At 36.4% G+C, this 26,328-nt stretch overlaps 1 protein-coding gene across 1 annotated transcript in view; it reads left to right on the top strand.

Moving 5' to 3' along the window:
* Nucleotides 1–26,328, top strand: part of KPNA3 (karyopherin subunit alpha 3) — a 96,452-nt gene that overhangs the window by 45,919 nt on the left and 24,205 nt on the right. The window contains exons 3-8 of the mRNA XM_025874944.2: nucleotides 19,584–19,673; nucleotides 19,865–19,894; nucleotides 19,984–20,036; nucleotides 20,163–20,258; nucleotides 23,542–23,627; nucleotides 26,058–26,144. Coding sequence (XP_025730729.1) covers nucleotides 19,584–19,673; nucleotides 19,865–19,894; nucleotides 19,984–20,036; nucleotides 20,163–20,258; nucleotides 23,542–23,627; nucleotides 26,058–26,144 — 442 coding nt within the window. The remainder of the gene's footprint in view (nucleotides 1–19,583; nucleotides 19,674–19,864; nucleotides 19,895–19,983; nucleotides 20,037–20,162; nucleotides 20,259–23,541; nucleotides 23,628–26,057; nucleotides 26,145–26,328) is intronic.

The following is a 26,328-nucleotide window of genomic DNA, read 5'->3' as shown; positions in this document are numbered from 1 at the left end:
CCTTCCATAGTTGTGCTGTCTTCTGTACTTATTTATAGAAATAAAATTTCTTGCTTGTCAGAGTACATCTTTTTATTTATTTATTTATTTATTTATTTATTTTAAAGATTTTATTTATTTATTTGAGAGAGAGAGAGAATGAGAGATAGAGAGCACGAGAGGGAAGAGGGTCAGAGGGAGAAGCAGACTCCCTGCTGAGCAGGGAGCCTGATGTGGGACTCGATCCCGGGACTCCAGGATCATGACCTGAGCCGAAGGCAGTCGCTTAACCAACTGAGCCACCCAGGCGCCCCCAGAGTACATCTTTTTAAATACCCATTTTGGTTACCTTAGAGTCCTCTTAGCTATTCTTTTTCTTCCTAGATAACATTATTTCCTTTTCAGTCACTAGAATCAGTTCCTAGAAATCCTTATAGAAGGATTAAAAATGAAATTAACTAAAGAAATCTCAAGAAATTCCTTACTTCACACTTCAGAATTCCCTGGTTAAGCCGCAGAATGTGCACCATTCCTGAAACAAAGCCTAAACTTCAGACCAAGCTTAATTGATTTTGATATGATTGTACAGAGGTGTGGAGAGCCCTTCAAGAGAAGATTCCTTTACTCTTTATAGTCAGTGTCTGTCTCTACTTCTAGTCTTGCTGTCTCTGTAGCTCCATTGAGGGAAAAATCACAGCATTGTTGTTAATGATATTGAGATTCTTGAAAAATACAAGAAAGCTAGTTTCCACAGTTTCATAGATTAGCTCTACCCATTTGCATTAGATTGTAATCTTTTAAAGTGAGGGTGATAACCACACTCCCCACCCCAAGTACTCTCAAGTCACTCTCCCAGCCTATCCCTAAATGCCTAGTCAAGTTCTGGACCAATAGTTGGTACTTATTAAATGCGAATATTCAAGAATTAAATTGATTATAATATCTTAAAATTTTCTGTATATTTAAATCATTTATTGAACTTTTAAAAAATCATTTATTGAATTTTTAAGACAAATACGATAGAGACAAAGCAGTACTATTCAAAAGTCCTAATCTGTGCCAAATTAGGGAGCTTATGTCAAAATATTAAACAAGGGACTGCTTCTTTTACCAAAAAAATCCTTCTGCCTAAATAAATAAATAATAGAACTGAACAGTGTGTTTAGTTTCATGGTTGATTTCTGGCACAAGCTTCATATCTTGTAGCAGACCTGTAACAAATTGAGAAATTTTAGCCAGTTCAGGGATCATACTTTGAATAACACAGTATCTGCTCTGTCGAATTAAGAATGAAATCTAATTATTATGCGTACTGTTTTTACTGGCCTCACATTCTTTTTTTTTGAACTTTTTGTCTTCTTTTACCTCCCTGATATCTTACTTTCCTATTTAAATAAGTACTTTTGCATCAACACTTACACAGAAGTCTGTACTTCTGTTTTATATCGTGTTGTAAACAGAGTTACATAGGAGTTAAATAACTTGCCTAAAATCACACAGCTGATACACCTCTCAAGGTAAATGTTTGTTGAGTGAATAATTCATGAGTTGAAACTCATTCATGAGTTGAAAATCAGTCCAAAACCTGCCGCTGGCATTTTTAACTTTAGCACATTATATTAAACTTTATATAATCTTCTCTTGGTGATTGATCAGTCAGATATTCCATTAGGATTTTATTGTCATTACATCTGGGGGTAGGGTTGCTTAAGTTCTTACATAATGAAAAACACCACCAAAATGCCCTACTTGACTAATCAGATAGAGTATAATTGTTTTAATTGTTTGGCCTTTTAGTAAGATATCTTTTTAAAAATAGCCTGAATTCCCCTATATCAACAAGATAATAAAGAAAATTCATATGATCATATTCATTAATACAGAAACAAAATCCAACACTCATCCTGATAAAACTCTAAATAAATTACAGATAGAACGTGCTCAACTTGATAAAGAACATCTGCAAAAACCTACAGCTAACATCATACTTAATGGTGAACATTAAGTGAAAGCCGAATGCTTTCCCCCTAAGATCTAAAAACAAGGCAAGGGTGTCTACTCTTATTGCTCTTATTTAATACAGTTCTGGCAATTCAGGCCAGTGCCATAAGTCAAGAAGAATAAATAAAAGGCGTTTAGTTTAGAAAGGAAAAAATAAAACTGTCCCTATTTGCAGATGGCATGATTGTCTATGTAGAAAATCCTAAAGAATCTACAGAAAAGCTCCTCAAATTACTAAGTTCAGCAAGGTCACAGAATACAAGATTAACACATAAAAGTCAATGGCTTTTATATGCTAACAGTGAACATGCAGAAATCAAAATTATAAGTACAATACCATTTTTAAGATTTTATTTTTTTAATTTCTTTAATTTAAATTCAATTAATTAACATATAATGTATTATTGGTTTCAGAGGTACAGGTCTGTGATTCATCAGTCTTACATAATACCCAGTGCTCATTACATCACATGCCCTCCTTAATGTCTGTCTTCCAGTTAGCCCATTCCCCCACCTCCCTCCCCTCCAGCAACCCTGTTTGTTTCTTATGATTAAGAGTCTTTTATGGTTTCTCTCCCTCTCTGGTTTTGTCTTGTTTCATTTTTTCCTCTCTTCTCCTATGATCCTCTGTTTTGTTTCTTAAATTCCACATATGAGTAAAATCATATGATACTTGTCTTTCTTTGATTGTCTTATTTTGCTTAGCATAGTACCCTCTAGTTCCATCCATGTCATTTCAGATGGCAAGATTTCTTTTTTTGATGGCTGAGTAATATTCTATTGTGTGTGTGTGTGTGTGTGTGTGTGTATATATATATATATATATATATATATATATACACACCACATCTTCTTTATCCATTCATCTGTTGATGGACATCTGGTTCTTTCCATAGTTTGGCTATTATGGACATTGCTGCTATAAACATTGGGGTGCATGTGCTCCTTCAGATCACTACAAATACCCAGTAGTGCAATTGCTGGGTCATAGGGTAGTTCTATTTTCAACTTTTTGAGGAACCTCTACACTGTTTTCCATAGTGGCTGCACCAGCTTCCATTCCCACCAACAGTGTAAGAGGGTTCCCCTTTCTCTGCATCCTTGCCAACATCTGTCATTTCCTGACTTGTTAATTTTAGCCATTCTGACTGGTGTGAAGTGGTATCTCATTGAGGTTTTGATTTGTATTTCCCTGATACCAAGTGATGCTGAGCATTTTTTCATGTGTCTGTTGGTCATTTGTATGTCTTCTTTGGAGAAATGCCTGTTCATGTCTTCTGCCCATTTCTTAACTGGATTATTTGTACTTTGGGTGTTCAGTTTGATAAGTTCTTTATAGATTTTGGATACTAGCCCTTTATGTGATATGTCATTTGCAAATCTCTTCTCCCATTCTGTCAGTTGTCTTTTGGTTTTGTTCACTGTTTCCTTTGCTGTGCAAAAGCTTTTTATCTTGATGAAGTCCCAATAGTTCATTTTTTTGCCTTTCTTTCCTTGCCTTTGGAGACATGTCTAGCAAGAAGTTGCTATGGCTGAGGTTGAAGAGGTTGCTGCCTGTGTTCTTCTCTAGGATTTTGATGGATTCCTGTCTTACATTTAGGTCTTCCATACATTTTGAGTCTATTTTTGTGTATGGTGTAAGGAAATGGTCCAGTTTCGTTATTCTACTTGTGGCTGTCCAATTTTTCCAGCACCATTTATTGAAGAGACTGTCCTTTTTCCATTGGATATTCTTTCCTGCTTTGTCAAAGATTAGTTGACCGTAGAGATGCGGGTCCATTTTGGGGTACTCTGTTCTGTTCCATTGGCCTATGTGTCTGTTTTTGTGCCAGTACCATACTGTCTTGATGATTACAGCTTTGTAATAGAGCTTGAAGTTAGGCATTGTGATGCCACCAGTTTTGATTTTCTTTTCCAACATTCCTTTGGCTATTTGGGATCTTTTCTGGTTCCATACAAATTTTAGGATTATTTGTTCCAGCTCTGTGAAAAGAAGTTGATGGTATTTTGATAGGGATTGCATTGAATGTGTAGATTGCTTTAGGTAGCATAAACATCTTAACAATATTTATTCTTCCAATCCATGAGCAGGGAATGTTTTTCCATTTCCTTGTGCCTTCCTCAATTTCTTTTATGAGTGTTCTGTAGTTTTCTGAGTGCAGATCCTTTTTCTCTGGGGTCATTTTTGCCATTTTAGTATTTTGTTTCTCACTCATTTATTCTTCTTTGGACAGAATGATAAGATGGAAAAATTCACATCAAAAAAGAGAACAAGAGGCTGCACTGACTGCCAGGGACCTAATCAGTATGGGACATAAATAAGATGTCAGAACTAGAGTTCAGAATAACAATTATAAAGATACTAGCTGGGCTTGAAAAAAAAAATAGAAAACACTAGAGAATCCCTTTCTGGAGAAATAAAAACAAATCTATCCAAGTTGAAATCAAAAAGGCTATTAATGAGATGCAATCAAAAATGGAGGGCCTAACTGCTAGGATAAATAAGGCAGAAGAGAGAATTAGTGATATAGAAGACCAAATGATGGAGAATAAAGAAGGTGAGGAAAACAGAGATAAACAACTACTGGATCACAAAGGGAGAATTCAAGAGATAAGTGATACTATCAAGGGAAACAATATTAGAATAATTGGGATCCCAGAGAAAGAGGAAAGAGAGAGGGGGGAGAAGGTATATTGGAGCAAATTATAGCGGAAAACTTCCCTAATCTGGGGAAGGAAACAGGCATCAAAATCCAGGAGGCACAGAGAATCCCCCTCAAAATGAATAAAAATAGGTTAACACCCTGACATATAATAGTGAAATTTGAAAATCTCAGAGACAGAGAAAATCCTGAAAGCAGCTCAGGAGAAGAGGTCTGTAACCTACAAGGGTAGAAACATTAGATTGGCAAGAGACCTATCCACAGAGACCTGGCCACCCAGAAAGGACTGGCATCATACATTCAGCATGCAAAATGAGAAAAATGTGCAGCCAAGGATACTTTATCCAGCTAGGATGTCATTCAAAATAGAAGGAATGATAAAAAGCTTCCAGGACAAACAAACCAAAAGAATTTGTGATCACCAAACCAGCCCTACAGGAAATATTAAAGGGGATCCTTTAAGCAAAGAGAGAGCCCAAAAGCAACATAAAGCAAAAAGGAACAGAGACAATCTACAGAAACAGTCACTTTACAGGTAATACAAGGCACTAAATTCATATCTTTCAATAGTTACTCTGTAAATGGGCTAAATGCCCCAATCAAAACACACAGAATATCAGTTTGGATAAAAAAGCAAGACCCATTGATATGCTGTCTGCAAAAGACTCATTTTAGACCCAAAGACACCTCCAGATTTAAAGTGAGGGGATGGAAAACCATTTATCATGCACATCAAAAGAAAGCTGGGGTAGCAGTCTTCATATCAGACAAATTAGATTTTAAACCAAAGACTGTAATAAGAGATGAAGAAGGATACTATATCATAAAGGGTCTACCCAACAAGAAGATCTAACAGTTTTAAATATCTATGCCCCTACTGTGGGAACAGCCAGTTGTATAAGCCAATTAATAACAAAATCAAAGAAACAAATTGACAGTTATACAATAATAGTAGGGGAATTTAACACCCCCCCTCACTGAAAGGGACAGATCATCTAAGCAAAAGATCAACAAGGAAATAAAGGCTTTGAATGACACACTGGGCCAGATGGACTTCACAGATATATTCAAAGCATTTCATCCCAGCATAACAAAATACACATTCTTCTCAAGTGCACATGGAACATTCTCCAAAATAGATGACATACTGGGTCACAAATCAGGTTCTCAACCAGTATCAAAAGATTGGGATCATTCCCTACATATTTTAGAACCACAGTGCTTTGAAACTGGAATTCAATCACAAGAGGAAATTTGGAAAGAACTCAAATACATGGAGGCTAAAGAGCATCCTACTAAAGAATGAATGTGGGGGGATGGGTTAGTCTGGTGATGGATATTAAAGAGGGCACGTATTGAATAGAGCACTGAGTATTTATATGCAAACAGTGAATCATGGAACGCTACATCAAAAACTACTGATGTATGGTGATGAACATAATAAAATTAAAAAAATGAATCTGTCAACCAGGAAATTAAAGAAGAATTAAAAAAATTCATGGAAACAGATGAAAATGAAAACACAACTGTTCAAAACCTTTGGGATGCAGCAAAGGCAGTCCTAAGAGGGAAGTATATAGCAATACAAGCCTTTCTCAAGAAACAGGAAGAAAGGTCTCAAATACACAACCTTACCTTACACCTAAAGGAGCTGGAGAAAGAACCCCAAATAAAGCCTAAACCCAGAAGGAGAAGAGAACTAATGAAATTAGAGCAGAAATCAATGAAATAGAAACCAAAAGAACAGTAGAACAGATCAATGAAAGTAGGAGCTGATTCTTAGAAAGAATTAATAAGATCGTTAAACCCCTGGCCATATTTATCAAAAAGAAAAGAGAAAGGACCCAAATAAATAAAATGATGGATGAAAAAGGAGAGATCACAACCAACACTGAAGAAATACAGTTGTAGGAAAATATTATGAGCAAAGCCAACAAATTAGGCAATCTGATAGAAATGGATGCATTCCTAGAGACATATAAATTTACCAAAAGTGAAACAGGAAGAAATGGAAAACCTGAACAGAACCATATCCAGTAAGGAAATTGAAGCAGTGATCAAAAATCTCCCAGGGGTGCTGGGTGGCTCAGTTGTTGGGCATCTGCCTTCGGCTCAGTTCGTGATCCCAGGGTCCTGGGATCGAGCCCCGCATCAGGCTCCCTGCTTGGTGGGAAGCCTGCTTCTCCCTTTCCCAGTCCCCCTGCCTGCATTCCCTCTCTCACTGTGTCTCTTTCTGTCAAGTAAATAAATAAAATCTTAAAAAAAAAAAATATCCCAGCAAACAAGAGCCCAGGGCCAGATGGCTTCCCAGAGGAATTCTACCAAACCTTTAAAGAAGAACCAATACCTATTCTTCTGAAGCTGTTTTAAAAAATAGAAAGGGAAGGAAAACTTCCAAACTCTTTTTACGAGACCAGCATTACCTTGATCCCAAAACCAGACAAAGACCCCACCAAGAAGGAGAATTATAGATGACTATCCCTGATGAATATGGATGCCAAAATTCTCACCAAGATACTAACAGGGCTCAGTCTCATGAGCTGAGCCCAAATCAAGAGTCAGACTCTTAACCATCTGGTCTACCCATGTGCCCCCAGACAAGCTTATTTTAAAATGTTTATGGAAAGGCACAGGCTCTAGAAGACCTAAAACAATCCTGACAGAGAATAAAAACAGGAGCAATTGCTCTACTCAGTATTAAGGCGTATGGAATAGCTACAGCAATGAATACTGCATGGTATTGGCTGAAGGATGGACACATTGCTCAATGGAACAGAAGATAGAACCCAGAAATAAACCCACATAGATACACCGAAGTTCCTTTTGGCAGGTGCAAAACTAAATCAATGGAGAAAGAATAGCTTCTTTAGCAAATGGTACTAGACCAATTGGAAATCCATAGGCAAAAATAAATAACTTCAACCTCATTCTCACACCAATACAAATACATAAAATGGATCCTAGACTTAAATGTAAAAGACAAAAGTATAAAACTTTTAGGGAAAAAATGGAGGAAAATTTTCAGGATCCAGAGCCAGGCAGATGGTTCTTACAGTTGACCACAAAAGCATAATCCATAAAAAGAAAGTTGGACCTTAATAAATTAAAAAATTTTATTCTGTGAAAGCTCGTATGAAGAGGATGAAAATACAAGCTAGAGCTAAGATGAAAACCACATATCCAATACAGGACTAGTATCTAGTATATATAATAAACTCTTAAAGGTTAACAGTAAAAAACAAAACAAAAAAAACCCTAATTAAAAAAATGGGCAAGAATGAGAAGAGACATTTCATTGAAGGAGATATACACATGGCACTTATTGTAATTATGATTATTAATACATTATTAGTCATCAAAGAAATATGGATTAAAACCAACTAAGCATCTATTAGAATGGCTAAAATAAAAAATAGTGACGACATGAAATGCTAGAGAGGATGTAGAGAAATTGGATCACTCATATGTTGCTGATGGGAATGTGGAATGGTACACTCACTCTGGAAAACACATTGCCACTATACAGCCTACCAGTTATACTCCTGCTCATTTATCCCAGAGATACAAGAACTGGTGTTCGTACAAAATCTGTACATGAATGTTTGTAACAACTTTATTTTGTAATAGCCAAAACCTGGGAACAATCCAGATGTCTTTAAAGGGTAATTGGTTAGGGGCGCCGGGGTGGCTCAGTCGGTTAAGCGTCTGCCTTCGGCTCAGGTCATGATCCCAGAATCCTGGGATCGAGTCCTGCATCGGGCTCCCTGCTCCGTGGGAAGCCTGCTTCTCCTTCACCCCCTGCTTGTGTTCCTCTCGCTGTGTCTCTCTCTGTCAAATAAATAAATAAAATCTTTAAAATAAATAAATAAAGGGTAATTGGTTAATCTTTGGTATGTCTTTGCCATGAAATACCACTCAGCAATTAAAAGGAACAGACTGTTGATAGAAGCAACAACTTATGTGAATTTCTGGGGAATTATGCTGGGCAAAGGAAAGCCCATCACAAAAAGATTATATACTGGGTGATTCTATTTATATAACATTTTTGAAATGATAAAATTTTAGAAATGAAGGACAGATTAGTGGTTGCAGGGGTTAGATATAGGGACAGGGAGGAGAGGCAGAGATTGCTTATAAAAGGGCAACAGAAGGGTGTCTTCTGTTTTTGGAACTGTTCTGTATTTTGACTATAATGATGGATACATGAACCTCTGCTGGTGATAAAATTGTATAGAATTAATACATATAAACTTTTATACAGTGAATGTAAGTAAGGCAGGAATTCTGAATAAGATTGGTGGGTTGTATCAGTGTCAATGTCTTGGTTGTTGTGATGTTATACTATAGTTTGGCAAAATGTTAATTAAGGGAATCTGGGCTAGGAATACTAGGGTGGCTCAGTTGGTTAAGCATCTGCCTTCCACTCAGGTCATGATCCCAGGGTCCTGGGATTGAGCCCTGCATCGGGCTCCCTGCTCAGCAGGGAGTCTGATTCTGTCCCTTACCCCTGCTCATGCTCACATGCACTTGTGCTCTCTCTCTTTCTCTCTCTGTCTTAAATAAATAAATAAAATCTTTAAAAAAAAAAAGATGTGGCTTATATATATAATAGAATATTATTCAGCCATAAAAAAGAATGAAATCTTCCCATTTGCAATGACATGAATGGAGGTAGAGTATTAGGCTAAGCAAAGTAAGTCAGAGAAAGACAAATACAGTTATGATTTCACTCATATATGCAATTTAAGGAAAAAACGAGCGAGCAAAGGGACAAAAGAGAAATAAATCAAGAAACAAACCTTAAGTATAGAGAACAAACTGATGGTTACCAAGGGGAGGGGTTGGGGGATTGGTTTAAATAGGTGATGGGGATTAAGGAGTTCACCTATTGTGATGAGCACCGGATGTTGTATGGAAGTGTTGAATCACTGTATTGCACACCTGAAAGTAATATAACACTATGTTAAGTAACTGGAATTAAAATAAAAACTTAAGAAGAAACTAATTCAGGGTTTCATTAATGGAAGTTTTGATTGATCAGGGTTTTATTAATTGAAGTTATGATTGAGACAATTATCAATGTGAATGCAGTTATAAGAAATAATGCAAAACTCCCTAGCCCAGGTTCTCTTTTTAAAAGATTCTGTTTATTTATTTTGAGTGAGTGAGCAAGAGAGTGTGTGAGTGGGGAAAGGGGCAGAGAGAAGGAAAGAATCCCAGGCAAACTCCACGCTGAGTGTGGAGCCCGACATCGGGCTCAATCTCATGACCCTGAGATCATGACCTGAGTTGAAATCAAGAGTCAGACACTCAATTCGACTGAGCCACATCTTCTTTATCCATTTATCATTCAGTGGACACAGGCTGCTTCCATATCCTGGCTATTGTAAATAATACTGCAGTAAACATAGGGGTGTAGGTATTCCTTTGAATTAGTGTTTTTGTATTCTTTGAGTAAATACCCAGTAGTGTGATTGCTAGATCGTAGGGTAGATCTACTTTTAACTTTTTGAGGAACCTCCATATTGTTTTCCAGAGTGGCTGCACCAGTTTGCCTTCCCACCAACAGTGTAAGAGGGTTCCTTTTTTTCCACATCCTCGCCAACACTTGTTGTTTCTTGTGTTTTTGATTTAAGCCATTCTGACAGATGTGAGGTGATATCTCATTGCAGTTTTTGATTTGCATTTCCCTGGTCAGTGATGGTAGGCATCTTTTCATGTGTCTGTTGGCCATCTGTATGTCTTCTGTCTGTTCATGTCTTCTGTCATTTTTTAGTTAGATTATTTATTTTGGGGGTGTTGAGTGTTATAAGTTCTTTGGATACTAATCCTTTATCAGATAGGCCATATGCAAATATATCCTCCCATTCCATAGATTGCCTTTTAGTCTTGATGATCATCTTCTTATCTTCTTCACTGTGCAGAAGCTTTTTATTTTGATGTATTACCAATAGTTTATTTTTGCTTTTGTGTCCCTTGCCTCAGGAAACATATCTAGAAAAAGGTTGCTAGAGGCAATGTCAGAGCTTACTGCCTGTGCTCTCTTCTAGGATTTTTATGGTTTCAGGTCTCACATTTAGGTCTTTAACCCATTTTTAATTTATTTTTGCATATGGTGAAAGAAGTGATCTAGTTTCTTTCATTTGCATGTCACTGTCCAGTTTTCCCAGTGCCATTTGTTGAAGAGACTGTCCTTTTCCCATTGGATATTCTTTTCTGCTTTGTCAAAGATTAATTGACCATGTAGTTGTGAGTTTATTCCTGGGTTTTCTATTCTGTTCCATTGATCCATGTGTCTATTTTTGTGCCAGTACCATGGTGTTTTAATTACTACAGCTTTGTAATATAGCTTGAAGTCTAGAATATTGATGCCTCCAGCTTTGCTCTGCTTTTTTGAGATTGCTTTCACTACTCGGGGTCTTCTGTGGTTCCATACAAATTTTAGAATTGTTCTAGTTGTGTGAAAAATGCTATTGATATTTTAAAAGGGATTGCATTAAATGTGTAGATTGCTTTGGTTAGTATGGACATTTTCACAACATTTGTTCTTCTAATCCTTGAGCGTGGAATGTGTTTCCATTTCTTTGTCTCATCTTCAATTTCTCTCATCAGTGTTTTATAGTTTTCAGAGTACAGTTCTTTCACCTCTTTGATTAGGTTTATTCCTAGGTATCTTTTTATTTTGGGTGCAGTTGTAAATAATACTGTTTTCTTAATTTCTCTTTCTGCTGCTTCATTATTGGTAATAGAAATGTAACAGATTTCTGTATATTGATTTTGTATTCTGTAACTTTACTGAGTTTATCAGTTCTAGCAGTTTTTGGTAGAGTCAGGTTTTCTATACAGAGTATCATGTCATCTGTAAAGAGTGAAGGTTTTACTTCCTTACCAATTTGTATGCCCTTTTTTAAAGAGAGGGAGTGGGGGGAGAGGGAGAGAACCTTAGGCAGACTCCATCAGAACCCTGAGATTATGACCTGAGTCAAAATCAAGAGTTGGATGCTTAACTGACTGAGCCACCCAGGCACACCACCTTTTATTTCTTTTTAAGTTGTCTGATTGCTGAGGCTAGGACTTGCAGTACTATGTTGAATAAAAGTGGTAAGAGTGGACATCCCTGTCTTGTTCCTTACCTTAGGGAAAAAGCTCTCAGTTTTTTCATTAAGGATGTAGCTGTGGGGCGCCTGGGTGGCTCAGTTGTTAAGCGTCTGCCTTCGGCTCAGGTCATGATCCCAGGGTCCTGGGATTGAGTCCCGCATCAGGCTCCTTGCTCAGCAGGAGACCTGCTTCTCCCTCTCCCACTCCCCCTGCTTATGTTCCTGCTCTCGCTGTGTCTCTCTCTGTCAAATAAATAAATAAAATCTTTAAAAAAAAAAAAAGGATGTAGCTGTGTGTTTTTCATATATGGACGTTATTATGTTGAGGTATATGTTCCCTGTAAACCTACTTTGTTCAGGGTTCTTATCACAAATGGATGTTGTATTTTGTCAAATGCTTTTTCTGCATCTATTGAAATGATCATATGTAAAACCTTAAATTAGTAAAGAAGACTCCAAAATAAAGCAGCCATTTGATAAGGTTAGTTAAGTGATCCTTCAGGAAGAATAATTTCTGTTGTCAGATTTTTACATGATTGATGAACCAATAGTGTTTTGGTTTTTTTAAAAAAATTTTTTTAAAGATTTTATTTAATTAATGTATTTATTTGAGAGAGAGAGAGCACAAGAGGGGGTAGGGTCAGAGGGAGAAGCAGACTCCCTGCCAAGCAGGGAACCTAATTCAGAACTTGATCCCGGGACTCCGGGATCATGACCTGAGCGGAAGGCAGTCGCTTAATCAACTGAGCCACCCAGGTGCCCCAGTTTTTTCAAATTTTTTATTCAGAGTATAATACATTAAGGAGAATGGCTAAAATGTAAATATAACATATAAAACTTGTGGGTGAATATTCATGTATCTACACAGCGGTAGTATCATTTCATAAATGTTAATATTGAGAGGAAGGTCTTATCTTTTGAGTATTTTTTTCTACGTTTTTTTAAGATTTTATTTATTTGAGAGAGTATGAATGAGCAAAGGGGAGGGACAGAGAGAGAGGGAGAGGGAGAAGCAGACTCCCTGCTGAGCAGGGAGCCCAACTTGAAGCCGGGCTTGATTCCAGAGCCCTGAGATCATAACCTGAGCTGAAGGCAGATGCTTAAGCAGCTGAGCCACCCAGGTGCCCCTTTTTTCTACTTCTTTAAAAGCATTTAGATGCAACCAGAGTTGGGCTACTTAGGGGGGGGAAAAAAAGCAAGTTGTAGAATATATTTAAGAAACAGTTCTGTAGCTACAACTGGGGTTCAAATCATAACTGACGTCTCCTAGATATATAATTTAATTTAGCCTGGTTCTCTGTATCCCCATACTCACCTGTGAAAGCAGAGATTTTAATTTTACAGGAACTAAAACTAGATAAGATTTAACACAATGAATATATTGCTCAATAAAAACAAATTTAATTATGTCACGTTCAAAATGGGGCTGATAAATACCTATTTTTTTCATAACATGTTTAAGAAGTGATTGCTGACTTATTCCACAAATTTAGGTATAGAATGTTCAGCCACTTTTTCAAGATGAGAGAAATTTGGGAATAAAAAAGAACTTTATATAGAGATAGATATACAGAATTTTTTAACTCAAAAAATATTAGACTGAGTCTTAGAAATTGTCCATAATTAACTTTCTTAACCTACAAAGTGTTAACTCCATGTGGTTCAATCCTAATAGTCAGGAAACAAAGTTAAAAAGGATTAAATACATAGTTGGGTAATAGGTTAATAATAGATTTTTTTTTAATTTTTATTTTTTAAAGATTTTATTTATTTATTTGACAGAGAGACACAGCGAGAGAGGGAACACAAGCAGGGGGAGTGGGAGAGGGAGAAGCAGGCTTCCCGCGGAGCAGGGAGCCCGATGGGGGGCTCGATCCCAGGACCCTGGGATCATGACCTGAGCCGAAGGCCGACGCTTAACGACTGAGCCATCCAGGCGCCCCAAGATTAATAATAGATTTTTAAAGGAACTTTAGAAATGGATCTAATTTCTGTGTGTGTGTGTAGATAAAGTAGGTGTTGAAACTAGGTTAGTTTCCCTATCTTCTGCACTCTCCTCCCACTTGACAAAAGAAAGAGATACCTTTTATAGATGCTGAATTTATTGAAGTACAATGTCTAGGAGGGTAAAAATCTCTAGGTTGTTAAGTAAAGGGACAGTTTAAGTTACTGGTTTGGATGATTAATTTCATAGTGTTGTACAGACTATATTCTCTCATCACTCTACAGTTAGATTAGAAGTCTGGGAATAAGATAGTTATGAAAATCTCATAATTGTGAAAAAAAGAAATAAATATTACATAATTAATTAGATCACCAGAAACCTGCCCAGGGATTACCTTTCCTTGGCTTGTACATGGTTCTTGTTTTGTTAAGAATGAAGTATGATTTTCATGCCCTAGGATATTTTTGGCTTATTTTAGGATGCTGTCAATTCAAATTTGTGAGTTATCACTTAATTTTTAATAGAAGAAACAATGTACTATGCAGCTGCAATAACTTTAAACTTGTATACGCTTAATAACATATGTCCAAATATATATAAAGCAGAAATGAACAAAATTACAAGGGAGAATTTGTCAAAGACATAATCATTGTGGGAGATTTTGTTGTCATTAATAAACACACCAATTGACAGGGGAAAGAAAAGTTAAGTAACCTAATTTGCAAGTGTTGTTTTAAAAACACATATAAAACCCCATGAAAAATGGTTTTGTGATAGTATAAAGCTATAATTTCCAAACTGTGCACTGAGGTACCATGGGGCTCCGTGATGAACCCAAAGGGATATTTGGGATATTCTAAATTTTTAAGAGAAACATAGTGACATTTAACATCTTTCAGATACCACAGAACTATTAGATATTAAGGTAGTTCACAATTTAAAAAATAGATCTCACTGCATTCATTTTAATCACATATTTTGTTTAAGAGTGAAGTGAGATGCTTTTTCTTTCAGTTTATATGACCCTAAAACCCCCCACCCCTCACAGCTCCACAACCCCCTGCCAATGACTATTAAGTCATTTGGACCTGACTACTTGAATAGGAAAACTTAGGTATTTCCTTTGGCCTACAGTGTGGACTGAGAAGGTTCAGGAAATTCTGGTATAAAGCAAATATTAATTTCACAGTGTTGTACAGACTATATTCTCTGATCACTATACAATTAGATTAGAAGTCTGGGAATAAGATAGTTACAAAAATCTCATAATTGTGAAAAAAAGAAATAAAGCACTTCTGAATACCTTGAGCATCACAGAAATCTTAATGGCTATTAGGATTACCTAGAAATGAACAATAGGAAAAATATTACATGTCAGAACCTGTGGAATACAGTTAAAAATGTACTTCACAAGAGAAATTTATAGCAAGTAGAGATACAGAACAAAGAATAATAGGAATTTAAAAGGCATATTAATGTATCTGTAGCCTAAGTTTTAAAATATTAGTACATCACTTAATTTTTGCTGCATAATAAACCACTCCAAAACCAAGTAGCTTAAAACAATTGCCATTTTATTTAGCTAATAATTCTGTGGGTTGGCAGAGGTGTTCTTCTGGTCTGGGCCAGTTCAGCTGATCTCTGCTGGGCTCCCTCATTCATCTCTGGTCAGCTGGTGATCTATGGATGATCTGTGGATGGTCTCACACAAGTTCCTGGCTTTTGGATGAGACTTTGGTTGTCTTCTACATAGCCTTGTCCTCCACCAGGTTAGCACAGTGTTGTTCACATGGTGGTTTTAGAATTTTAATAGCAGCAAGAGAGGACATTCTCAGATGTGTAAGCACTTTTCAAGTCCATTTGATTAATGTCCCATTACCAAAGCAAGTCAAACAGCCACATCTAGAATTAGGGCAGGACCAAACTATCCAGAGGCACAGATACGGGAAGGGGAATTTTAGCCATTTTTGCAAACAATCTACCACAATTTGAATATAAACAGTTTTATGCCGGTAGATTTGAAAACTTAGCTGAAATGAACAATTTCCTAGTGGAAAAAAATAATTTACCCAGCTAACTCAAGAAGAAATGAAAAACCTGAATAGATCTAAAAATAAATTATAAATTATAAATAACGAAACATTTAACCTCTTCCAACCCCGTGAGAAAGAAAAGGTAATCTTGCTGATAGAACTCCAGCAAACATTCAGAGTACAGATAATTTCAGCCTTATTAAATGATTTTAGAGAAGGTAAGGAGGTAATACTACTCAACCCATTTTATGAGGCTAGCAAAACCATAACATCGAGAATGAGACCAAGACAGCATGAGAAAAGGTGCTTATAAGCCAATTTCACTTATGAACATAGGTAAAAAAAAAAAAAACAAATATTAGCAAATTAAGTACAGTAATGAATATCTTTTTAAAATTTGCAGTAAAGGTTTATCCCAGGTCTTGTAAACGTGTAACTTTTACATTGCAAGGTTCTAAGTTTAACACTAAAAAATCAGTTAATTTACCACATTTACAGATGAAAGGGGAAAATTATATGTCCATATCAATAGATGCAAAAGAAGCACAATTTAATAAAATTAAGCACCAATTTGTGGCTAAAAAGGAAAAGAAAAAGATCTTAGCAAATTAGAAATAGAAATGAGCTGCTGGAGTGGTGGGGGGTGGGAGGCATGGGGTGGCTGGGTGATGGACATTGGGGAGGGTATGTGCTATGGTGAGCGCTGTGAATTGTGTAAGACTTGAATCACAGACCTGTACCTCTGAAACAAATAATACATTATATGTTAATAAAAAAAAAGACGATAGCAGGAGGGGAAGAATGAAGGGGGGGAAATCGGAGGGGGAGATGAACCATGAGAGACTATGGACTCAGAAACAAACTGAGGGTTCTAGAGGGGAGGGGGGTGAGGGGAAAATAAAAGAAATAGAAATGAGTTTCCTTGCCCCAAAAAAAGACCACAGGCGGGGCACCTGGGTGGCTCAGTTGGTTAAGCGACTGCCTTCGGCTCAGGTCATGATCCCAAGGTCCTGGGATCGATCCCCGCATCGGGCTCCCTGCTCGGCGGGAAGCCTGCTTCTCCCTCTCCCACTCCCCCTGCTTGTGTTCCCTCTCTGTCTCTCTCTCTCTCTCTCTGTGTCAATTAAATAAATAAAATCTTTCAAAAAAAAAACAAAGACCACAAGCATCATATATTAGGATAAAATGCTATCCCTGTATTGGGCATCTGTGTATATAGGAGGTTTTAGTTATATTTATGCTGTGTATTGTTTTTATGCCTGAAATATCTGGGGGAGTTGGAGGAATGGAGAGAGTACAATTCCTAAAAGGCCTTTGGGGGACGCCTGGGTGGCTCAGTCATTAAGCGTCTGCCTTCAGCTCAGGTCCTGATCGCAGGGTCCTGGGATCAAGCCCCGCATCGGGCTCCCTGCTCAGCAGGAAGCCTGCTTCTCCCTCTCCCACTCCCTCTGCTTGTGTTCCCTCTCTCGCTGTGTCTCTGTCAAATAAATAAATAAAATCTTTAAAAAAAAAAAAAAAAAGGCCTTTGGAAGCTTGATTATTCAGACTCAAAAACGAATGGGATAAACCTTAGTGAAACATTTAAATTCCAAGAAATGTTAAAATATAATAAATTTTAAGATTAACCATTTTACAAATCACAAAGTACAATGCATAGATTTTTTTTTCAGTTTTGAAACAATTTCAGGCTTGCAGTTTGAAATTCAAATTTACGTTAGTACAAAAACCACTCTTCACTCTTTACTCAGCACCCAGCTTCTTTGTTAGCTTTCTTCTGTATTTGCCTTATTCTCTCTCTCTCTCTGATTTACATACCCACACATACACACACTTTTTCCTGAAGCAGTTAAGTTGCAGGCATAATGCCCCATTACCCTTAATTTGTCAGTTCATTTTTCATAAAAACATACTTTCCTATGTAAACCACAGTGCATTTGTCAAATTATCAGACTAAATATCTACCATCTAATTCATAGACCTGACTCATTTTGCTAGTTGTTCCTAATAATGTCCTTTATAAATCCAACATCCTCGGGGCGTCTGGGGGGCTCAGTCGGTTAAGCGGCTGCCTTTGGCTCAGGTCATGATCCCAGGGTCCTGGGATCGAGCCCCACGTCCGGCTCCCTGCTCGGCGGAGAGCCTGCTTCTCCCTCTCCCTCTGCCTGCCACTCTTCCTGCTTGTGCTGTCTCTCTCTCTGTCGAATAAATAAATAAAATCTTTAAAAAAAAAAATCCAACATCCAATCCAGGATTAGACATTGCACTTGTCATGTTTCCTTAATCTCATTCAATCAGACAGTTCTTCAGTCTTTATCTCTCATGACTACATTTTTGAAGAGGACAGACTAGTTTTTATAGAATGGCAGATTTAGGTTTGTCTGACTTTCCTCAGGTTGTTGTTACCACAGAAGTGATACTGTTTTCTCAGTGCATGAGACCAGAAGGCACACAATATGGATTTGTTCTTTACTCATGATGATAACCTTTGTCAGTTGGTCAAGATGCTGTCTGCCAAGTTTTTCCACTATAAATTAATAAGGATTTTTGTGGAGAGCCACTTGAGACTATAATATATCAGTGCATGGATTTTAATATTTGTGAGATGCATTAATTTAAAAATAATGTAGAATTGATTGAGTAGTTGCTAAAGAAGTATGCTGTGATAGAAGTGCAGGTTGGTAGGTACTCTAATGATTAGCATATATATATATATATAGGCCTCAGTTTGTTTAAACATGTATGCTTCTACATAGGACAAAAAATAGGTGTTAATGCAGATAAGCCAGTAAACTGCGGATACACATATATTTCCAGTTTTAACTTTCTACTTGATCTGAATTTTAACATCAATATTAATACCTCTTCAGTTAATTTCTGTTATCAAAAACTTCTGTAAATATTGTATTCAAGACTAGATAGTATACCCTCTGAAATTGTAAGTTGAGAAGGATTTTAGAAATCAGTCTTTTTTTTTTTAAGATTTTTATTTATTTGAGACAGCGAGCGAGCACAGGTGTGTGTGAGCATGGGGAGGGGCAAAGGGAGAGGGAGAAGCAGGCTTCTGGCCGAGCAGAGAGCCCAACATGGGGCTTGATCCCAGGACCCTGAGATCATGACCTGAGTTGAAGGCAGACGCTTAACCACCTGAGCCACCCAGGCGCCCTAGAAATCATTCAGTCTTTTATCTAATTTATTTTGACTTAATTCCATAGATAAACTATAAACTTTTTTTATTATGTTACGTTAGTCACCATACAGTACATCATTAGTTTTTTGATGTAGTGTTCCATTAGACAAACTGTAAACTGAAAAGAAGATTGATTTACCCAGTGATAAATTATGTGAAATGGCATATGTTGCTGCTATTACAAACAATTGAAATCCCATAAAATGTAGAACCATATTTGCTTGTAGAGAATTTTTGTTTGTAAAAGCCAGATAGCAAGAGTTTATATCTGAGATGATGGCAAGTATATGGTATTTATGCTAATGAATTCCCATTCCCCACATTCCCAACAAGCATACAAACCTTAACATTTGAGCATTGAACTCTTTCCCATCTAGCTGACTTCTTGCTTTAGTAAATAGATGAAAGCTAGCGTACCGTTTAAAATGTAAATTTGCTAGACTTTTGTAGTAATAATGCATCCCCAAATTTGAATCTTTATTAAAGGTTGGGAGGCATGATATTGGTCAGAACTATTGCTGTTTAATATAGTGTGTGTGTGTGTGTGTGTGTGTGTGTGTGTGTGTGTGTGTGTGTGAGAAAGCTGTACTGTCACCACTTAATTTTGTTACCAAATCTAGAAGGTAGCCTGTTACTGGTTTGTAGTATGTACATTTAATTCACGTTCTCCTTATCCAGAACAAAAGAGATGAACACTTACTGAAAAAAAGAAATGTTCCCCAAGAAGAAAGTTTAGAAGATTCAGATGTTGATGCTGATTTTAAAGCAGTAAGTTACTTTGGTGTTATAAAGTGTTTTTACAGTAATTTTTATTATAAGCAGAGAACTTCATTTGTAATCTAAGACCAGTTTTACAATGATAATTAATGTATATTAACTCATAACTTTAGTAAATAGACTTAATAAATGTAATTTTATTTAAAAAACTCTTCCCTGAACTGTCTTTTTTTCCTTTTAAGCAAAATGTAACACTAGAAGCTATATTGCAGGTATGTTATTAATTTAATATAACTCTCATTTTGAAGTGTTTTGAAATTGATATTTTTAAAATTTCTTAAATTTACATTTGGTGTTACAGAATGCCACAAGTGATAACCCAGTGGTCCAGTTAAGTGCTGTTCAGGCTGCAAGGTAAATACTAATTTGTCCAGAGAGTTATTGTAGGTGTCTTAGCTGGTAGTCTAGAAGTAATACATTGTTTTTTCTGTTCATAGTTTGAAAATTATAGCAATTAATTTCTTATATTTCTTTTTCTAGAAAGCTATTATCCAGTGACAGAAACCCACCAATTGATGACCTAATAAAATCTGGGATTTTACCAATTCTAGTCAAATGTCTAGAAAGGGATGATAAGTAAGTATGGATTTGAGTCTCTGTTCACTTTTTTCAGTTAACTGAAAATTTGGGATTATAATTTAACTAATGGGTTCAGTTAGGTTTTGCATTTATTATGTTTTTCATTTGCTATATATTTTTATGTAATTTTCTAATTCTGTGATCATATTCAGAAGACCTAAAGTACTTTTTTTTAAATTTTTGAAGTATGTGTATATTTTCTAGGAAAATTTTAGCTTCTGTTTATTGCCTATTCCAACTTACTTCAAATATTTATAGTCTTTATTTTATTTTTGTTCTGAGTAATATTTTAAAATAGCCCAAATAGTGTTTGAGTCACTCTTTGCTTATGAGTCTATATATAGATTAACCTCATGACTGAGTCAACATGAATGATTTCCAGAACTGAGTGGCTCTTACCCTGGGAATATTCCAGCTGATCCACTGATCTTCTGCAAAGTCTTTAATAGAACTCCAACCATGATTAATTGTCTAATAATATGCTTTTTATTTGTGGTAAATTAAAAAGCAGGTTATTCTTTTCCAGAATAGAAAGGAAAAAACACTACTTTGTATCTTTTGAGATGTGGCCCCATTTCTGTTAATGTTTAGAGATATCCCAGAGTACTGTATCTTAAACCTCATCAATTTGAATTAACTGGGAAGAACGTAAGTTTGAACTCCAAAATATTTTATTTATTTAATTTTATTTTTAAAAATATTTTCTTTATTTATTTATTTGACAGAGAGAGAGAGTATAAGCAGGGTAGTGGCAGGCAGAGGGAGTGGAGGGAGCCCAACACAGGGCTCGATCCCAGGACCCTGGGATCATGACCTGAGCCAAAGACAGATGCTTCACTTGACTGAGCCACCCAGCCGCCCCATGAACTCCAGAATATTTTAAAACAAACGCTGATTGTGCTTTTGAGAGCCTTTAGACTAAAATTTGGTATATTTTGCTAAATGTTGGCCAAGGAGTTTTCAGTTGACTAGATAAAATAGTGAAATATAAATGTTGCCACAAAGGATTTTTATTATTTAAAAATACTTCCTTCTGCTTTGTGTGCTACGACCATCTCTCCAAAAATGCTTAACACTTACCTTATTCAATCATGTATATTTTCTGTAACAAGTAATTAAGTAAAAATAAATTTTATTTCAGCTGTTTAAAAAACAGTCTATTCTACCTCTACTTTAGGGACCCCTTTTTCCCTTGATCGCCTTCTCGTTTTTTTTACTTTTCATTCCAGCCTTTGGGCTCATTTGTGTGCGTGTGTGTGTGTGTGTCTGTCTGTCTGTGAAATATAGCATATATACAAAAATTATGCTAAAATATATACAGGCCTGTACAACTACCGCCCAAAGTAAAAATAAAATTGTCGGGATGCCTGGGTGGCTCAGTTGGTTAAGTGTCTGCCTTTGACTCAGGTCATGATCCCAGGGTCCTGTGTTGGAGTCCTGCATCGGGCTCCTTGCTCAGCGGGAAGCCTGCTTCTCCCTCTGCCTGCCGCTACCCCTGCCTGTGTTCTCTCGCTCTCTCTCTGACAAATAAATAAATAAATCTTAAAAAAAAAAAATTTGTCAGTGGTTTGGATTTGACTTTATGGATTTTTCATGGGGAATTGTGTTATCATATAGAAGCCCATAGACTTTGGAGCCAAATAGATGTTGGTTTAAATCTAGAGCTTGCTATCGATCAAAACCCAAGTGGCGTTTGATCCTCAGATACCTGATCAATAAAATTAGGTGGTTGTGAGGAATGGAAATAATATACACAAAACACTACAGTATCAAACTTAAAATAAATGCTCATTTATTGTTTACTTACTACACTCATTATTTTTCTACATCTTCTTTTTCCTTTTTTTTTCCGAATGTTATCTTAGAACACTCCCTGCTTTGTAATTTTATTTTTTTATATCTCCCTGTTTTCTCATTTAAGGCCCTCATTTCCAGGATTTTGCCAGGCTGCCTATACTAGCTTAATATAATAACCCAATAACCCTTTCTTCTTCCAGCCAAGAACAACATAAACTCATCATCTTTGATTTTCTTGTCCCCTTGCTTCTTCTCTGCCTCCAATATTCCCTGCTTTTGCCGAAATTCATCCTGTAGTTCTTATCTGCTACTCCATTTTCTTATCTGGCCCATCTTTTTGACCTCACTGCTTTTTCTATCTCTGACATTTATTCTCCTTAAAATCTTTTTCCTTCTTGGGTTTCTCTAACCTCGTTACTAACAACCTTACTTTCTTTGATATTTATAGAGCTTTGTTCTAAGCCCCTGACCTTTGGCTCTCCTCAGTTTTTGCTCACTACCACCCCCTCCCACCTTGGTATTCTGTTTAAAGGAACTTATATTCTTTCAACCATCTATCCTAACTTGATGTACATAATTTCCTTTTAACAGGTCTCTCCATCAGCCTTAAACCTTTTTTGTCCATTCTACATACGATGGACTCCAACATTATTTTCTTTACTCTCCTTTTCAGTAGCCCTCTATACTTAGTATGTCTATAGAATAAATTCCCAGTTCTGAAGCTTGGGATTTGAGTTCTCCTCCCCTTCACCACCACCCCCTCCACCATACACCCAGACTTGATAACCACCCTTTCCAGTTTCATCCCCTGTTACATTTCTGCATACTTTCTTAGCTTCCCCTCTCTTGATCTATTCCTTGTCATCTTTACACATCATGGTTATCCCACCCGTGATACTTTCATTTGTATTTCCAGCTGTTAGTGCCTTTCTTTCTTTATGTCTTTGAAAATTTAATTCAGTTTTCACTTTCTTTGTGAGGTCTTATCACAGTTCTAAATTGTAATGATCTCATCTTTTCAGTAAAATTGTACAAACTTGTAATATCTCCAGTATGTAAAGCAGATGATGTAGTGGATCAGATGGGGTCTCAGCTTTAAGACCAGTCTAGAGGCTGTAGCAGTAGTCAAGTGAAATGGTGAGGACCTCAACTAGTACAGTGATTTTAAGAGTGATACTATAAATGTAAGAAATATTTAGGGGGTAAAATTAACATGACTTTTTGATTAGATGCTTATGGGAGAGGAAGGAGTCAAGGAAAATAATGACTGGCTAAATATTGCAACTACCAGTGGACAGAAACAAGTAGGTTTATATTGACTGACTTTGGAAGCCAGTGACACAGTCAGGTGGAAATACCCGTCAGGCAATTGGATATAACAAGGTGAAATTCAAGGACAGGGTAAAGGATAACCATATAGGTCTGTGGGTCATAAATTTAACTGGAAGTTATGTGTCTCAAGACTTTTTATTGTGTTTTACAGTCCTTCATTACAGTTTGAAGCTGCTTGGGCGTTAACTAATATAGCATCAGGAACTTCTGCACAGACTCAAGCTGTTGTACAGTCTAGTAAGTAAATTAACATCCTTACTTACTGGGAATTTTTAAAAAATAAAGGCAAGGAAGTGGAGTTTTATTGTAAACACTGAATTTTATCTTAAAACATTTTAAACCAGTGAATTTTATGAGTTACTTTTGATGGTTGATATCTTTCCCATAGCTATCATTAATCTATCACTAAATAATCTTAATTGTGGTTACTAAAAAGTGAACAGAGTTTTATCTTTTGGGGTAGAGACTGTCTCCTAACAACAGGTTTTAAATTTTCAGTTTGTAGTACCTCTGATGTGCTGAGTAATTTATGCCTTTTAACTTGTAACATACATTTTTAAAATTTTGCCCACCTCAGGATGGGCTAACTATGATTAGTGTGTTGATCCAAACTGACAAAAAAAGCTCTTTGAAAAAATTAGATGTCACCAAGTACTCTTAATGTGTGAGATGCATAATTGGCTTTAGGTGGCACTGGAGATGATTTTAAGTAGTATATGATATAGCAATAAATTACACTGAATCAGTTAGTGAGAATACCACTCTCAGATATTTCAAAGGAGAAAGTTCCCAGTTAGATATTAGTTGTAACAAAAAGGTAGCAGATTTTAGACTAGGGCTTTTAATAGAGACTAGTAGGTACAATTTAATAACAATGTTTTATTTGAATTTTTAATTTTTTGGTTACTTTCTATTTGTGATACTGGTAAGTGATACTGGTCCTCTGTTTTATAGAAGTGATAAAATTAGTTAAATTACAAATGTGAGGTCATTTGAAACCCTCATACATTGCTGGTGGGAATGTAAAACGATGTGGCCTCTTTGGAAAAACAGCTTATCAAAAGACTAATCAAAGGGTTACCATATGACTCAGCAATGCCACTATTAGGTGGACCCAACAGATAGGAAAACATGTCCACACAAAGACTTGTATGAATACTCATAATAGCCCAAACATGGAAGTAATCCCAGTATCCATTAACTGATATACGTAGGTGAACAAAATATATAATGGAATACTATTCAGCAATAAAAAGAATGAAACATTGATATGTGCCATGTATGGATGAACCTCAAAAACACTATATGCTAATTGAAAGAAGCCAAACCAGAAAAAAATCCCACATATCATACAATTTCATCTATATAAAATGTCCAAAATATGAAAATCTGTAGAAACAGAAAGCAAATTAAATGGTTGCCTAAAGCTGGAGGAGTGGGCAGTAGGACTGCTTTGGATATGGGATTCTTTTGGGGGTGATGGACATGTAAAATTAAGTTGTAGCGATAACTATTACAACTCTGTATAAATACTAAAAACCACTGAATTGTATACTTAAACAGATATATTGTATGTAAATTATATCTCAATAAAGCTGTAAAAAGTGTGAGTTGATTTTAATTTAAGTGTTAAGTAAATAATACAGGTAGTGCAGAGATACAACAAAAAAATCCTGGAAGTTGTACACAATTGACTGAAATTTAAGAAAGAGTGATCTAACTTATGTTTAGTTTCCTACCTGGAGTGACTATATACCAGTGTTTTAGAACTTACATTAATGTGTAAATTATGTAAGAGTAAAGATTATAATGATAAATTATTTTAATATATAAGGTAAGCCAGAGACGGGAATGATCAGTTCTTTAGGTAAAATCCCATATCAGCGATTGGGATCATATTGACTAAAGTATTCTAAGTTTATGTGTTTGGGGGGATCTCTCTCTTTTTTTAAAATGCATTATAGGAAAAATTTCATGCTGCTGCTTTATTTTTATTTTTTTTTAAGATATTTGAGAGAGGGCGCCTGGGTGGCTCAGTCGTTAAGCGTCTGCCTTCAGCTCAGGTCATGATCCCAGCGTCCTGGGATCGAGCCCCACATCGGGCTCCCTGCTCAGCGGGAAGCCTGCTTCTCCCTCTCCCACTCCCTCTGCTTGTGTTCCCTCTCTCGCTATGTCTCTATCTGTCAAATAAATAAATAAAATCTTTAAAAAATAAAAATAAACGAATAACAATATAAGAAAAAAAAGATATTTGAGAGAGAGAGAAAGCACATGAGAGGGGGGAGGGTCAGAGGGAGAAGCAGACTCCCTGCTGAGCAGGGAGCCCGATGCAGGACTCGATCCAGGGACTCCAGGATCATGACCTGAGCTGAAGGCAGTTGCTTAACCAACTGAGCCACCCAGGCCACCGCTGCTGTTTTCTTTTAGTTAATGATATATAATAGCAACTTTTAAATCTTGTCAGTAGGTGTGTTACTTGACTATTACTAGGGGAAAGTGCTAAAATTAACTTTTTTAGGGTAAAGGTATTTGCCACATTTATTCATTCAGTGAACTGTAATTGGGTAACCATAATGTGCCAGGTTCTGTATATTTTATCAGCTTATTTAGTCTGAAATCTATAAACTCTTCAACATTTCGCAGTATCAATGTTTGTTATTATTATAGATGCCGTACCTCTTTTTTTGAGACTTCTCCATTCACCACATCAGAACGTTTGTGAACAAGCAGTATGGGCCTTGGGAAACATTATAGGTAAGTTGGATTTAGGTTTAAAAAGACTCCAATTAAGAATCTTAATTAACTTTTCTCCTGCATTGGCATAGCCATTACATCCTATGTTTCCTCTAATTTTAACGTGGGTTGACTGTCTTCTTGCCTCATAAATACTGACTTAAGATGGTACCTCTTGAAACAGATACGCAATTTGTTATCAGGA

The sequence above is a fragment of the Callorhinus ursinus genome, unplaced genomic scaffold (assembly GCF_003265705.2).
Source record: "Callorhinus ursinus isolate GAN/ISIS: 27379988/994484 unplaced genomic scaffold, GSC_fseal_2.0 scaffold7, whole genome shotgun sequence".
In the NCBI taxonomy this organism is placed as follows: Eukaryota; Metazoa; Chordata; class Mammalia; order Carnivora; family Otariidae; genus Callorhinus; species Callorhinus ursinus.
The sequence above is the reverse complement of the archived record's forward strand: the minus strand, read 5'-3'. Positions and strand labels throughout refer to the sequence as shown.